Source organism: Parambassis ranga, chromosome 13 (assembly GCF_900634625.1).
Source record: "Parambassis ranga chromosome 13, fParRan2.1, whole genome shotgun sequence".
NCBI lineage: Eukaryota > Metazoa > Chordata > Actinopteri > Ambassidae > Parambassis > Parambassis ranga.
Window position 1 is genome coordinate 783,660 of NC_041033.1, and position 14,023 is coordinate 797,682.

At 42.6% G+C, this 14,023-nt stretch overlaps 1 protein-coding gene across 13 annotated transcripts in view; it reads left to right on the forward strand.

Moving 5' to 3' along the window:
• phldb1b (pleckstrin homology-like domain, family B, member 1b) overlaps positions 1–14,023 on the forward strand; it is an 86,233-nt gene that overhangs the window by 38,592 nt on the left and 33,618 nt on the right. For all 13 annotated transcript variants that reach the window (XM_028419958.1, XM_028419965.1, XM_028419968.1 and 10 more), the window contains one exon: positions 2,127–3,628. In XM_028419958.1, the coding sequence (XP_028275759.1) occupies positions 2,127–3,628 (1,502 nt within the window). The remainder of the gene's footprint in view (positions 1–2,126; positions 3,629–14,023) is intronic.

Below are 14,023 nucleotides of genomic sequence, written 5' to 3' on the forward strand. Positions count from 1 at the left end.
CATTGTTATCAAATGAAATCACTTATTAATAAAGGGGCAGGACCATGTGTGCTCTTCTGAACCACTTAAGAGCCACATTTCCATTCCAGGGGAAAATCTCTTTCTTCTTTTAAATATACCACTATGCTGGACGAGAAAGGTTTGGCCATACACAGCTTAGGAACATTTCCACAGGCTACCATCATCATCATCAGGTCTGATAACATACTATATGCACACCAGCGTGCACAATTCATCCAGAAGCTTTGTTTAAAGTCAGTACAATGCCCCAGTACCCATAGTTCTTCTAGTACTGACACATTTTAACAGCCTCACTGCTGTGCTTCATTAAAACAGCTGTACATCTCGCAGTAGTTCACAATCACCTGGACAGAAAATCTGCCATCACATCGGAAGTAGGCCAACTTTACTTTCAAAATAACATACCGGAACGTGCTTTTCCTTGAAATTTTTTTTGGCTGTCCAAAGAGAGCAGAACACTGTCGGTGTCAGTCAGTGCTCCTTTCATCCTACAAGTCTAGATAATAGATTTGATTACATTCTTAAGTTATTATGGCGGTAACACGTTTAGAACATGCTCCAAGTTCTTACGTCGCAAGTTGCATAAAACGCGGATATTAATGTGAAGGTCTCAGCCGGAAATGCAGCGTGTCGTTGCCTTTAACTGAACAACAATGTTCCGCGGGCAGCAGCTGTGCCTAGCTCCCCAACCCCAGCTTACACATCCCTTCTGTGGGCACGTCAGTGCTCCGTCGCACCCGGTCTGTTGCCGGGGTCCGGAGGATGTGGGCCTCATGTGTGCGTCCTGTAGCAGGTGAACCGCACTCAAACTGACCGGGTCGCAGTTTATTCTTTCATGTGAGTAACCATACTGTGCTGAATGCCGGAGCCTTTAAGCAATGGAAGAGATGGAAACCGGTCACACGCCAAACTCCATTAACCAGCTGTCGGTTTAATGTTCATGTGTTTCTGAAGGAGGCTGCTGACGTCGCTGGTAAAACACGACTCATTTAACGGAGTCTTTATTCATACCATAGCTCTTCATACATATGTCCTTTTCGGGAAACATTTCTCATTTGATGCCTCTGCCTATGTGCTTTATGAGGAAACATGTTTATATCAGCTGGAGCCTACAGACGGTATACCCGGTGTTGTCCTGTGTATTGAGCTGGCTTTGCTCTTCACACATCAGACTCATCGATTAAGCGACAGGGAGGCGGATCATTGAATGGAGCGATTTCTAAGTGAAGGGTGGCATAGGGCTCTCGAGGCGATGGTCAGTATCCCATGACATCATTCCACGGGCTTTCCCTCGGCAAACGGTTGCATTATTTCACCCCACCCCCTGCACATATGAACGTGTGTGCGGTAGACGGTGTGACATTAACATGTCGTGGATCCAAACAGTTTTGAATTGGCAGCTGGGTGCTTCATGTGCGTGGAGTATTTAGATTTCATTGTTGCCAGGCTGTCATAAGGCAGAGCTTCAGTGTATGTGATATTGTAGGAGAGTGAGCTGCTCCCATCTCAGCTGACAGAGCACTGCACATGCATTATTTGTGAAGCTTCCATATTTTGTACAGTTCTGCTGGTTGAACATTATGTGTTTTTATGTTGTATGATGCTTTGACATCACCATTGGACATGACAGTTCTATTCTTTTTCTCTCAGCGTTTGCCTTTCTATGACAGTAATCCATATGTTTCAGTTTAAACAGATTTCATTAACAGTAATAAACCCTGATCTGTGCTGTGATCCCTGCCTCCAGGCCATGCTGCTGAATCTCCCACGTGGCCATGTTGTAATAATCTACTATGCTGACATTAGGGAGATGGTTAAGATTAGATTACCCCGGCCTGCATCCTATGTTGCGTTCAGGCCACACAGTGATTGGGTTATGTAGCATTTTTTCCTGATCCCTGTCTATTTGTTTGTCTCTTCATCAGTGACCTTCCTTCTTTCCTCACCACTAATCACTCCTCTGCCCTTGTCCATACCTGTCTTGGAAAGTGTGCTTTGAATGTTGTGTTTGGTGTCACAAATGACAGACACCATGCTTTTTACTGCATCCACAACAGTTTTTTTCTGCCTGTACCTGACGACAGTTGTTTTCTGTCTTCCCTTAGACACTGAGAGTTTGGTCAATGGGAATCACCAGGCCAGTTCAGCCAAGTCTTCCCCAGCTCCTGGAGAGCAAGTCCAGTCTGAGCACAGTGCAATTGTCAGCTCTATTGAGAAGGACCTGCAGGAGATCATGGACTCCCTAGTCATGGATGATCCCCAACCTTCTTCCTCGGACACAAAAAAGCCTCCCAGCGGCCAATCCATCCCCCACTCCCCTTTGTCACCCATGGTCAATGGAGGGGGCCGGTATTTGTTGTCCCCTCCTACCAGCCCAGGGGCCATGTCTGTGGGGTCCAGCTACGAGAATACATCCCCTCCTTTTTCACCCCTCTCCTCCCCGTCAGCTGCCAGCAGTGGGAGCTTTACCAGCCCATCCCCTAGTGGAGGACCCCAGGATCAGAGTTCATCTCTGCCACCAGTGCCCGTACGTTCCTCTAGCTACAACTTCACCACCCAGCCTCCTGTACCTCAGCCACGAACCATGCTGCCTAACTTCAGCAGCAGCGGGGCAGGCCAAAAGGTTCAGGAAAGCCCCAGGCTGCCGAGAAAGGTCTTAAGCGAGGCTCCTCCGAGCCCAAAGCCGAGTCGCAGAGGACTAAGCCTAGATGGGTCTGAGAGCCCTCGACAGACCCCCCTTCTGTCCTCTAATGAATCCCTCAGCAGTAGAAACATTGTTCCAAGTAGCCCCAGACTTACTCCCAAATTCCCTACCTGCCCATCCCCATCACCCTCCAGTCCCAGGACCAAGACCACCACGGTGCTCCAGGAAAGGCCTGCCAGCCCATTCAGAGAGCAGACCAGTTTAGCTGATCGCTCCCTTACTTCCAGCCCCTCTAGACAGCTCTCCCAATCCACCAGAGCCTTTCAGCCACCCCTAGATCCCATTGTCCACATCATCCAAGGATCCCCACTCCAACAACATCCACGTTCTCTGCAGCCCCCTGAAAGCCCTCGCATGGCCAGGAGGAATGTGGAGGTGAATGGAGGCAGTGGAGGGACCAGTAGTATGAGAGAGCTGCCACCTCTGAGTCCTTCCATGGCTCGGAGAGGAGTCCCAGTTCTTCCAGGGGCACTGCCAGGTACTGTTCCTACATTGAGGACTCCTGACAGCCCTTCAAGTCTTGCCAAGCTTGTGCCAGAGAGTCCCAGGCTTCGCCGTAAGACTGGATCCACATCCGAGGAGCCAATGTGCAGCCGAGGGATCCGAGCCCGCAGCCCATCACCAACCTCCATGATGATGGAGGCCGGTTGTGGTGGCGTGGGAGTACGTAAGGCAAGCATTGGGAATTCCTTGTCACCTGCTTACAGTCTGGGCTCCCTACCTGGTTCATCCCCAACAGCGAGCCCCAGGAACCACAGGAAAATGTCTGCAGGGAGACCCCACCCTGGAATGAGGGAGAGGAAGAACAGCATCACTGAAATCAGCGACAATGAGGACGAGCTGCTGGAATACCACCGCCGACAGAGAGAGGAGCGGCTTCGAGAGCAGGAGATGGAGAAACTGGTGAGTCAGAACCATACATCACCAGAAAACTTGTTGTTTAGTGCTTTTTCAAAAAGAACTTGATCCGTTGCTTTACCTTAAGGCTGAGTCATATAATACATCACATGGTGTACCCTTTTCTCATTCAAAATGTTGGGTTCATTTCACAGTTGAGTTTTGCTGAATTTAGTATATATTAGCCTCTCTGAGGGCTCAGTAAATTTATAAGGCCTTTTTTGTTTTTTACTTTTTTGCCTGTCTTTGCCTGTCAGAATAATAGAAAATAATTTCATAGTTAAATCTCTAAAATATCAAAAATAAGGAAAGCATCAGAAGTTTCCAAGGCAAAACCTGTGACTGTTCCAATAAGTAAATGCCTCCCAGTGAGATAAAACTCACTCAGTCTACAGACTCTTCTTGATAAATTACATTATGATTTACTGTCAGACCTTACTTTTTTTCAACTAATACTGTAATAAAGTGTGTCTTGGTGAGTCATGCTGACATTACCCCTGCATACCCTGAAATGCTGGATAGACATTCATTTTGCTCATAATCACAAATGTGTTTCAAAGAAATGTGCAATCTGAATTTGAGCCTGAGTGTTTTATATTTTTGTTACCAACACTGATATTTAGTAGAAAACTGTGGTGATATATCAGCTGGTATTCTCACAATATACTAAGAAACTAAAGCTGGCTACATTGCTATCTGGTTGACAGGGTAATGTTAAAAAATATGTGGATAATTATTTCTTTACTTTTTTGGCATTGCATTTCACAAACTACTGCAAGCACTTACAGAAGTCTCAGTGTACCAGCCTCTGCTGAGTTGTGATGCTAGCACTGCTTCATGTGCTGCAGACAGTGCTGAGAGTGCTGGAAACACTGTTCGAGCAGATCAAAGTTTGTGATATTGGCAGATATTATTGGCAGACCATTGTTCGAGTCAAGCCGTTGTCTAAACAACACAATTCATTTTGTTGTCATTTTGATGGAGGAAAGCAGTAGTTGAACAGTAAGGTTGGTCTTGGAGGTTTAATGCTGGCACTAACAGCTGTGACAGGATTTATTTACATCCACAGTGCCCCTCGACTACACCAGGTGTTCAGGGTTGCTGTGGCAGAACGTAATGTAGCCTATATGTTAGCTATATGACAGCCCAGCAGATAAGATCCTAGCACATTCACAGTTCTAACATCTGGCACAAATGCTAAATGTTTTCTAGGGCTAGAATTTGCTTTTGATGTTTTTATTTTGTGAAAGAAATGTAAATATGTCCTTATCTTGGTTTAGAAAATGACATGGGAATTTGCACTATTGTGGACGTTTATATAATATTGTAAGCATGGAGGTGATATTGTATTTAGTTTGACAATTTCTTCAGGGTAATATGGCAGAAACTGTGTGACCTCCTGGAGCAAACGCAATATCTCCATGTTTGTTTGGAAAAGGAGGAGCAGCCAGCCCTGTAAACCATGCAGCGTCTGGGAGTTTGCTGTCGGCTGTCTACACTGTCGCTGACATGTGGTCTCTGGGCGCCCAGATGAGTCCATAGCAACCGCATTGTTTGTTGTTTCCGAAACTGAACAGGAGGAGGGCGAGGGAGAGCCGGCAGACATCTTGAACTTGTCTGCCAGGCTGAATGAAAGTGTGGAGACAAAGTCCTTGTAAAATGCCTTTATATGTGTTTGTTCCTGCGTGAGACAGCATTTGTCCGCTCTGCTTGTAATTACAGAGTGTGTGTTTTTTTAAAATGATGGGCTTTGTGAGGCAGCTCAGTTGGATGAGGTGACATGCTTTCTGTGTGCAAGGTCAGGTTTTGGTCGCTTTTTTTAAAACTGTTTGTGTGCAGCAGATTCATACACTAAGGCTGAAACCATGTTAACAGGGAGGTGGGCAGCAAGACCAGATGATACCACATGGTATTATCATACCCAGCTATCTGTGGCTGAGAGGCGGGGTACACCCTGGACAGGTCACCAGTCCATCCCAGGGGAACAAGGACAAGCACATCTTTAGAATGTGGGAGGAAGCCAGAGCACCCAGAGAAAACCCACACAGAGGGATAACTCCAGACACAGTTTGAGTCTGACTTCCAGTAGCAGCAGCAATACATTTAAGAAACATTTTCAGGAAGTTCAGAATCTGGCAGAACAGCAGCAAGCCTGTGATGTTTGAATTGTTTCAAAACACCTGCCGTCTTCCCTCAGTGGCATCAGGAGTAGAGATGCCCACTGCTGAATGTTTATCAATATCTTATCCGCTGATATAGAATTGAGTCAATAGATCAACATAAATAAATTGCAATGTGTCGAGTTTAAGGTTCAAACTTTTCAGCATATTTTACTGCCAAAATATTGGATATGTATTCTATACTTTTATGTGTGGTCAATGGTGACATCTAGAATTGCTCTGAGGCCAAGTTTGATATAAGCAGAGGATGTAATTTATACTGTAACCATTATATATACATAACAGTGGTTAAAAAGTTGGGTCACCAGGGAGTAATCAACTTCCTACATCCCTTCTGAATGGGACTTATTTCTTGATGTAGCCTGCATGCTGTTTAAATCTCTAGCATGGTTATTTGCCTTCATATACCCCTCTGAACCCTTTTTGTTCCCACTGAAGACCTAACAGCCACAACAACCTTTGGACTAGTACAACTTACAGTCACACAAGGTATAATATTGACTTAAGGGATGTGCAGAAAGCTCATGGCACCAAGGTCAATGTAATTGTATCAAGTAAATATGCTGTTTAGGACCAGTGAAGACTTTTTGAGTTTCACAGGCAGTCTTTTACATCATTGTATCCTTGAATCGCAGAGATTCACAGCTCTGTGAGGAGGGAGGGTGTGGGGCTCCAGGGCCTGTAATTAGTCACAACTGACTCACTGTTTACGACGTGTCAATGAAAATTCTGTCGTCCAGGTCATTTTCATTCAGAAGGCTGAAGCCACGCCACTGGACTTGTAGAGTTTTCTTGAAGACGTTTCGCTGCTCCTCCAAGCAGCTTCATTGTGAGCATTTAAAGCCTTTCACACACAGCTTGCTACTCATTCACACAACCTATTACCAAAGAACAAAGCTATGTGAACAGAGTCTGAAAATAAGTTTATTCAGGGGAAGCCTTATTGTGAAATAATCAGGAGTACACAGCTCAGAGGTAGCAGGAGGCTGCTGGAAGAGCTCTGTATTTTCATTAGCTAAAACTCATACCATTCAAGAATTCTCAGTACAGAGGTCAAAGAAGGTTATGTATTCTACTGGGCTCAGTTTACATGCAGGCAAAAAACGTTTAACAGATAAAGGAGGACTGAGGGAGATAAAACCCCAGTAGGGACTAGAGTCTGAATGTATCGGTCTTTCAATATTACCTGCAGATATCATCTCATCAAAGACAAATTCTGAGACAGAGCAGACTATCTTTGAATACAGCCCAATATATTGTTGAGCACAAGATAAGCAGCAGGAGATTTAATGAGTGGGTGCTCATATTTTGGCCATGTCAGGACATGATACTGCTTATTTCCCTGTTGGTCTCTACAGCACAGGGTTAGGCTACTTATGAGGCCCTCAAAACAAAATGAGTGTCTATCGCAGGCCTTTGGCTTCATTATTGTGAAGTAAACCTATTAGTGGTGGAAAAACATTTCAGCTGTTGGTACTAACATGATGCCAGTGTTAAAAGGCAGGAAAATTCCTTCTAAGGTTTAATAAAGCTCTTGTTTGGGGCTCAGAGGTAAACCCTCTCTAATTACCCATCTGCAGGGAAGATGGCTGTCCTTTGTCCATCTGATCCAAGTTGTCCAGCCTGGCACAGCTCTTTCCAGATGGCCGTCTGACTGACCTGCTGCTTTGGCAAACACACTTGGCGTATGAACCAAGTCACAGTGTGCATCATCTCTGGCAGACACGCATCCAGTACCTGGGTTCGCTGAGGATGGCCTCATCTTTCCCATGATGTTGATAACACCTTTGCTTTTAATAAGGCAAGACATTTTTACTTTTTCTGTAGTACTATCTACTATCTGCTCTTTGAAACACTAAAGGTGAGGTGTGTATCTGCAAATACACAGTTTTATAAAGCTTGCCAGAGTCCTGTGGATGAGGAAGGGTTTTGACTCTTTTCAGGAGAAGTTTGATATCATGGCAGTTTAAAAGGTTCAGTCTTTACCACCCTGATCATTCGGACTGCTACCAACACAACCAGTGCACATCTTTATTTTTTGATTTCCTTTGCTGTTGTTTCTGTGTGCCCAGCAGAATGGTACAAATGTCCGTCCTGCATGGTTGGCATCTTTGCTACTGTCTGTGAGGATTAGCAGACCAAATATACCCTCACACTCAAACAGAACACCACATATGTATACCAGCATCTCTCAGAACACCACCAAATATATCCAGCCTCTGTGGGACACCAAACCTGCCCACCTAGGCTGCCAAATATATCCTGCACCTACCCTGCACAAACCTACTGATGAGCGGTGACGTTTACTTATGCTGAAGAGTTGCTGTAATTTCCTGTGGTTTACTTCAGAAGAAAACCAAACACAAGGGTAAATATTTAGACGGTAGCATCGACCATACCATTTACATGTTTGTGTTGAACTCTTTGGGCTACTGTTGTGATGCTGATTATTGTGATTATGAATCTTTTTATAAAACATAAAATAAAACAAAAACCTGCCTGTACAGATAAGGCACTTCAGTAGAGACTGTGGTTCTTTATCTGGGACAGCTAAATCTGTTTCTCTACCCTACCAAAGGAAAGCTGCAGTAATCCAGTCTTGAGACAGCACCAACAAGTATGCCACGTGTGGATTTTCTCTGGTGAAAACAAGACAGATTAGGAAGTATCATGTCACTTGACTCCATGCTAAATTTATTCTCTCTGTTATGTTTAATCATCAGAAAGTTTACAGCAGAGGAGAAAGGTTTAGTAACATAAGCAGAAAAAGGATAGTCAGGATAGTCTGCTGTTTTATGACCTCTCCACTAGAGGGGGTTGTCCTACTGTTTAGTCCCACCATGAAAATTTACCCATTTACTGATTTCGACAACCATACTCGTAATCACACTATCATACATCATTGTTTCAACTTATTACCCTTTGAGGATATAAATAATTGTATATTGGGTAACATATAGGTTGGAAATTAAGACATATAGATATAAAACATATAGACACCGAACAGTTGTAAAAAGAAATGGAAACTAATCAAAGGTCAGTATGAACTACAGGTGGATGACTAGGTGGACGGCTATTTAGTTTCAGGGTTACATTTTGTGATTAAATCTTTTACTTTGAGAAATGTGAGAAGAGATGATCAAAATGTCTCCCAATCGCAGTTTGAGGTCTGTCAAAATCCTGTGAATATTATATAGTGGACATTATACAATATTTAGAGCCCAGTTTAGTAGATGAAATGATGATGATTATTAAAATATGTTTTTATATATTCATATATCTTACACAAAAGTAAAGTGTGTTGCGATGTAATTCCACATAATGTAACATAGTGGAAACCTGTCCTTTATCCTAAACCGTGATGTCATTACATTGATTGTAGATATTTGAAGACAGGACTTAAAAGAAGTGAGCTGTATTGTTCCATTATTAAACAGCCAAAAGAGAAATAATTGCAAGACAGTTGCTAGTTTAAAAGTACTTCAAAGCTTTCCATCCCCATGATCTGATATCTGGGACTGAATTAGATTTAACAGCATAACATTTGCCTGGATTGAACCTATCATACTGTTTCAAGTAAAGAGCAACCAGTGCATACAGTCTAACGTTCTGCTAAGGAAACTGCATTGCTTTTCTTAGAACCACCTAGTTCACCACCTCCCACTTGAGGAAGTCTCTGCATATTATGATCTGTGACTCCGCCCCCTCACACAGATCCAAAAGACCTGTGGAAGGTTTGGGGAAGGGATGGGGCCTGAAGTGGGGGTGTAGGCTGCCCTCCATCTGTCCCAAAGTAGCACAGCCAGTTGTGAAATCACTTTACAGTACTGACGAGCCACAAGTATAGCTCTCTGACTGAGCCACTGAGAGCAGCAACATCTCCAGGTCCTGTTAGCTGTGGAGTACCAATTCTGAGTGCTATGGACCGGTACTATGGGCTGGGTGGCAGCAGGACTTTGCCGTCGTTGAGACGGGGTCAGGGCAGAGAGCACGCGGTGGTCTGTCTGCTGTCTCTGACCAAAGAGAAGCCAGTCTTTCTCAACAGTGTGGCAGCACTCATGAAGGTAACTAATGTCACTGCTAATATTAACAAAGCTACCAGTTGTTGCTCTGACTTAATTAAAATGCTCAATGTTGTGACTTCTCTGTAGATGTTTGACTTGTGTAATATAAATTTCGAGGCCCGTTGACTGCATGTGATGCTGTGTGGTTATAAGCTTTCTGCTGCTTCAGTCAGTAACAAGGGGAGCTTTCAGGGCCTTGGACTGCTTTTGTTCTCAAGATTTTATGAGTTGAACCGCACAAGTATGTCACGTGTAATCACAGAATTGCACAAATACATGAGACACAATCACAGAACGTGTATGAGCTAGTATGTGGAAGGAGTCACCTGCAGTGTAGAGGTTGCCAAAGGACATAAAAGACCTAAGAGCTGTATTTTAAAGCAGTCAGCATGGGGTCTTGTTTACTAGTGCAGTTTGAAATAATTGAAAGTATATGACAGAAAGAGTTTTTCTATTTCCTGTGCCCTCTCATTTCCTGTGCCCTCTCAGCCCCATGAAAACATTCATTGATTGTCAGTGGGGAAGAACAGCAATGTTCTTTGCAATCAATATTCCTGATATTGGTGTTGATATCTCCTGTTGACCGTCCATTAGTGCCATTATATGCATGTATTTTTTTCCACCTGATGGCAGAGAACCATGGTCTTCTGTTTTTATTTAACCAGCAGCACATGTCAAAATAACAGTTACGAGGAAGTGACAGTGTAGATTAAAACATACAATTTTACAAGTATAATAGCGTTTTCAACAAGAAGTGCAGGAGCTGGGGAACACTTAAATGCTACCTATGATTAATTATATAAAAGTGACGAGTCAGTGAAGACACCATTGCCTGTTCAGAAGTACAGTTGATTTTTAACAATAAGGGCTTGGACTGGCTGCACAGAGATGTGCATTCCTCTATTATATATAAATATATAAATATATAAACACATTAGGTGCTAGCCTCATTGAAAAGGATACCACTTGCATTCGCCTCATGTTTGAAAACACCATGCTGAATCTCTTAATAATGGGTTGAGTGAACATGCCATAAAGAAAGCCAGGCTTTCTGCTTCTAGTCATAATGTGAAGCTAAACTAAACATTTGTCTTTTTGTTCAACTCCCAACAAGAAGTTACACATTTTCAGATTTGTCACACTAGAATCCATTTAAAGATGTATGAGGGAGGTATTAGACAACCTGATGAGAGGAATGGGGGATGATTTATGTGGGATCTTGGTCAAAGGTTGTTGCAGAGAGGGGTCAGTAGGTCGACGGTTCCTGCTGTGGCACTGGCTCCACTGATTTAGTTAAATGAATATGAAGGAGAAGAGTGGCATGTGGGCGTAATGATGGATCCCAGAAACACACACAAAAAAACAGAATGTCAAAATGATTGAGCTTTAGCATGTTGTACGACCTGCTGAGTAGGTGCATTCGGATATAATGTAATCAAGATTCAGAAAAATATCTCATAGTAACATGCTAATCTGTGATGGATGTGGTAAGCATTATACAGAATAATACACATGCTGATGTTGGTATGCTAGATCTAGCCTTTTCTCTTGTTAAATCTCATACTTGATTATGTGATTGTGATGTGTACAATTTTCTAGCATATAGATGTATACAAACTGAGGCAGGGTAACTGTTTTCTTGGGACTGCTTACTTCACACTACTACTTCTAATTCACAATAGATATTCAGGACACTTTTAGATACTGTATTAATTCCAGAGGGAAATTCTTTACGGCTGCTGCCAAGCAGTGTCATACAATGACTAGCAAGGCGCGCCACAGGCTAGGGTGAAGTGTCTTGCCCAAGAACACACAACAGTGACTAGGGAGGAGTTGGGATCGAACCCCCAACCTTCCGGTTACTAGTTGAGGTATAGTTTTTGGGAGGCTTATTGATATTTCATCTTAAATGTGTTCTAATATTGTGCACAGCTAATGGTTTTACTTGCTGATGTAACTGACATTACCAAGTTATATCATTAGCATTTTCTGAGACTGCACATTTTGCAGTCTCAGAAAATGCTAATGGTTTAACTTGGTAATGTCAGTCATCAATCGCTCAGTCAAAGTTTTTTCAGGGGGATGTAGATAAGGTGGGGGGCATTTATTGTCAAGGTGGCTCCCTAAATATAAAGCACTGCCAAAAATCTCTCAAAAATATCACTGTTCTAAAACAATAATAAAGCCTGCTCTTTTGTCCCTAGCAGCATTTAGTTGGGCCTGACATATATATTGGTCAGTATTCTCAGATATATACTGAAAAAGAACAGAACATAATGCAGATATTGGTTTGGCTCTAGTCTTTAGAAAATGTAAAAAATGTAAATACTATCTGATCTTTGATGTTCTCATCTCTGTGGGTGATAACCAGACCCTGGACCTCACTGTGAGAGATTCCAGGACAAATGTAGATCATCATATTTTCATTTGGAGATCCATGCCATGGAGGATGGCAACCGCTGGAGATCTAGCTCGTCCTATGTGCCCTGCCTGGCTTTGATACTTGTGTGTTCCATGGGGATCAAGGGGAGAAAAAAGCAGCAGCAGAAAATAAAACAGAAAATCTCTCTTTGTAAGGATGGTCTGTTTGTTCCTCTTCTGGGACCTGAACACGATGAACCCTCCAAGGATCAGAGTCTGATCATGAATGGGTTTTGTTTTGCAGACTGAACCCCCCCCCCCCCGCCTGCAGATATATGTAGAGAATAAGGCTTTGTTGAATTTTCCCAATTTACTGTAGAAATACTATGCACAAGATTTCTTTTTACGCCTGTGACGTAGGTGAATATAGCTGTACACACGAAAAGTAGCCGCACTGATCAAAGGTATGCGGACGGGGGAAGTAGCCCGGGGTGCTCAGGAAGGAGGAGGAGGAGGAGAAGATGAGGGAGAAACATTAAAGGGCAGGAGATAAAACAGGAGACACCAATTCTCAGGAGAGCGAGGGAGACATGAGGAAGAGATGCTGACTGCTGGGAGGATGAAAATAAAGTAAAGTGAGGAGCGCATATGAACTAAAAGGATAATTGACAGATGAAGGGGGTTCTACTAATTTAACATATTTATTTTTCAGGACTTAAAATGGGAAGTAAATTATTATCTCGTGGCCACGACATAGTTAACGTGTAGTCACGACGGACCAGAGCAGAATACTGCCTCTGGTTTAGTCTCCTGGAACAACGGATGGCTGAGGCGTCAGGGTCCAGAGCTGCTACAATCAAACTAACGTCTTCCCTTGTTGTACGAATGCTGTTCATTAAGCACATGTACATCCACCTGTAGTCATGTGGTTTGCCAGGTCCGTTCAGCTGGTGAATAATGAAGTCTATTACTTCCCTGACAGTCTTTGCGTTTAAACTAGGGTTGGGCGATATTGGCAAAAAAAAATGAATCACGATTATTTTTTTTTTCCAAACTCTGTTTATTGATTTTAAGCATTTATGTGAGACCAAACAAACATTCCCACCGTAACAACACTCCCATCCCGTCACGAACAGCATCCTCGGAAAGAGATTACAAGAATTAAGAATGAAATACACAACAAGACAAATAAAACAACTACAAACGTATAAATAAAATAGTTTTATATATATATATATATATATAAAAAAATAAATAAAAATAAAAATAAAAATAAAAAATAAAAAAAAATAAAATAAAAATAAATAAATAAATAAATAAATAATTTAAGAAATAAATACAATCAGATAAATCTGGTCAATATCCTATTGCTCCCCTTTACATCCATTCTAGACTGAGATACAGAATCACTCAATACAATTCTTAATTGCTGGCCTTTATATACCCAGGTTGTTCATGAAATTCAAAAAACATGACCACATCTCATAAAACTCTTCAATTTTCCCTCTTACTATGTAGGTCAGTTTTTCTAATGCTAGACTGCTCGACATCTCCCTAACCCATTGTCTAGAACAGGGTCTCCGAGTTTCCTTCCAGTTTAAAGCTATTACCCGTTTGGCTTGCAACAAACAAAAATTAATTAATCTACGTTTCTTTACATTTGCTTGAAAATCTTTTGGGTATATTTGTAGTATGCACAATTTAGCTTCCATTGGGATAACACTTTCTGTCAGGTTAGAGATAAGATCTAGAACCTCCTTCCAGAACAGCTGGAGCTCTGTGCATTCCCACATGCA